Source organism: Cyprinodon variegatus, unplaced genomic scaffold (genome assembly GCF_000732505.1).
Source record: "Cyprinodon variegatus isolate N-32 unplaced genomic scaffold, C_variegatus-1.0 Scaffold721, whole genome shotgun sequence".
In the NCBI taxonomy this organism is placed as follows: Eukaryota; Metazoa; Chordata; class Actinopteri; order Cyprinodontiformes; family Cyprinodontidae; genus Cyprinodon; species Cyprinodon variegatus.
Window position 1 is genome coordinate 131,446 of NW_015151174.1, and position 2,276 is coordinate 133,721.

General features: G+C 35.2%; 1 protein-coding gene across 1 annotated transcript in view; it reads left to right on the forward strand.

Moving 5' to 3' along the window:
- Positions 1-1,003: 1,003 nt before the first annotated feature.
- Positions 1,004-2,276, forward strand: part of ube2w (ubiquitin conjugating enzyme E2W (putative)) — a 19,284-nt gene continuing 18,011 nt past the window's right edge. Inside the window, exon 1 of the mRNA XM_015395041.1 lies at positions 1,004-1,053. Coding sequence (XP_015250527.1) covers positions 1,039-1,053 — 15 coding nt within the window. The 5' untranslated portion in view covers positions 1,004-1,038. The remainder of the gene's footprint in view (positions 1,054-2,276) is intronic.

Below are 2,276 nucleotides of genomic sequence, written 5' to 3' on the forward strand. Positions count from 1 at the left end.
ATGCCATTTACCATTTTTACAAGGCCCTTCTTGGATTAATGCCCTCTTACATTTGTACCTTACTTGCGCAGAAAAGCATGGCTTCTTATGACAGATTAATTTGTCATTTTGTTTACACAAGTGTAAAAGAAAAAGAACTTTCATTTGGAACAGCTCTCTGGACAATTTCATCTTTTTTTTTAAAGGTGCAACCTTTAAAAATAGTAAAAAAATATATATATATAAAAAATTTTTCTTTTTTTTATGCCCTGAGATCCAATGATCAGCTGTTGCTCACTGTTACTTTTGCCCGCACAGAACTAGGGAAGAAAGCCTTTAGCTACGCAGCTTCTTGTGCGTGTTTTTTTTTTTTTTTTCCAAAAAAACTGGAAGTTGACTGAGTTTTTATCTTTAAATGCTTTTAAGTTGAACGTGAATGAATTTGAAGCAGCCTCAATGATCTGTAATTATGTTTTTTTTTAATGTACCTGTCATTTATTTCAATGTATCTTTGTTTATCATGTAACTTAGCTGCCTCTTGGCCAGGACTCCCTTGAAAAAGAGGTTTGTAATCTCAATGAGATTTCTCCCCTACCCCTGGTTAAATAAAGGTTAAATAAATAAAAAAAAAGGTCAAATTTGATTATAAATGTTACAAATCCATTATGAGATATTATTTTCAATTGCCTTTGATAACATTTGAGCATAAAGCTAATAATTGAGAAATTAAACTAACATATAATGTGAATCATGGTGTTTTAGTTTGGAGGTATAGCCCTCCTTCAGCAGAGGTCAATGGCTGACGTCATGTGGGCTCTAGCTTTTTAAATTCCCCATCTGTTTTTTTTTTTTTTTTTTGCGTGTTTGTTGTTTAATTACTGCTACATCTCTTAACTCCGAGATACATTTCTTATTTAACATAAAACGATTGAGCTGGGTGTAGGAGCGCTATTTTAAAGCAGCCGGAATTATTCCTCGTTGTCAAAACAACTTCTCTGGTCACGTGACAGCCTGACGCACCGTCCTCCGCTCTGCGCTGATGCAGGGGGGGTTTCCATCATGGCGTCGATGCAGGTAAGGATACTATTGAGAGCGAGCATATATTTGTAATTTACCGGCTCGCCCTTTTTGCTCTCTCTCGGCTGGTTACTGTCGGTATGTTTGCGTTTGTGTATTCGTCAAAAAGCGGCACTGACATAGAGGCGGAAGCCATGAAATGTGTCCTTAAACTACTGTGGTTCGGCCGCTGGTCTTTTTGCTAGCAACACTACTAGCTCACCACCACCATCATCATCATCATCATCCACGGCAAAAGCTGAGGAGAACTGTTGATGCTTCGCTGTAATTTTTGTTGTTTTTTTCCCCCTCATTAGTGACTACGGCTAATTATTACGAGAGATATAGTTAGGACATTTTGAGAGTTATTCTTTTAGTTTTGTTCAACCAGTTCCACAGCCTGCTAACGTCACGGTGCGCATTTGAAGGCAGTTTCAGGTAGAGATACAGGTGTTTCGCTTACATAAAATAAAAGGGGAAAAAATTTAAACAACCCCTAAAGAACATGTTGTCTACACAACGTCTGTAGTATGATTAAAATCTTTCAAACACGAATTTAAATGATCATTGAGGTGCATTATTATATTAATTCAAATAACATAGTATGAGGTTTTCTCTTTGTCTCCAAAAAAGAAAAATAAATCTGGGAAGGAAAACTCCACATGGGGTTAGCTTTTAGCGTTGATGTTATATGTATGTCAATTGATGGGTGTTGTTTCTATATATTTTAGTTGTATTTGATTTTGGTTTTACAGCCCTTTGAAATTGTGTTATCTTCAGTTTATGGGCCTTTGATTCAGGTGCCAGAGAAAATGCTGAATACATTTTTACTACCTCTTTGTTTATTAAAGAAAGACTGAATGTTATCTGGTTGTTAAACAGCTAGTAATAAAGGAATGCCAGCCCTCGCTCCTATTAAGCTTTCACCTGAAAACTGAAAATTATGACTGAGTTTAGAAACTTGATCACGATAGATATATATTTTTCGTAAATAATACTGTCCAGTGTAAAAACATTGTAACCTTCGTATTTAAAAAGAAAAGTTCTACACTGTGTGATTGTTATACTAAATCATGCCTGTTCCAGATTAAACAAGACAATGATTTCCATAGGTGAATGTGGCCATTTAAATCTAAGCTCAAGACTCTTTTTTTTTTTTTTTTTTCAGACAGGCTTTTAACACAAAAATGGGACAACCCTTTTTTTTTTTTAATGCTGCTTTTTTTGGTTTTTTTTTCTTT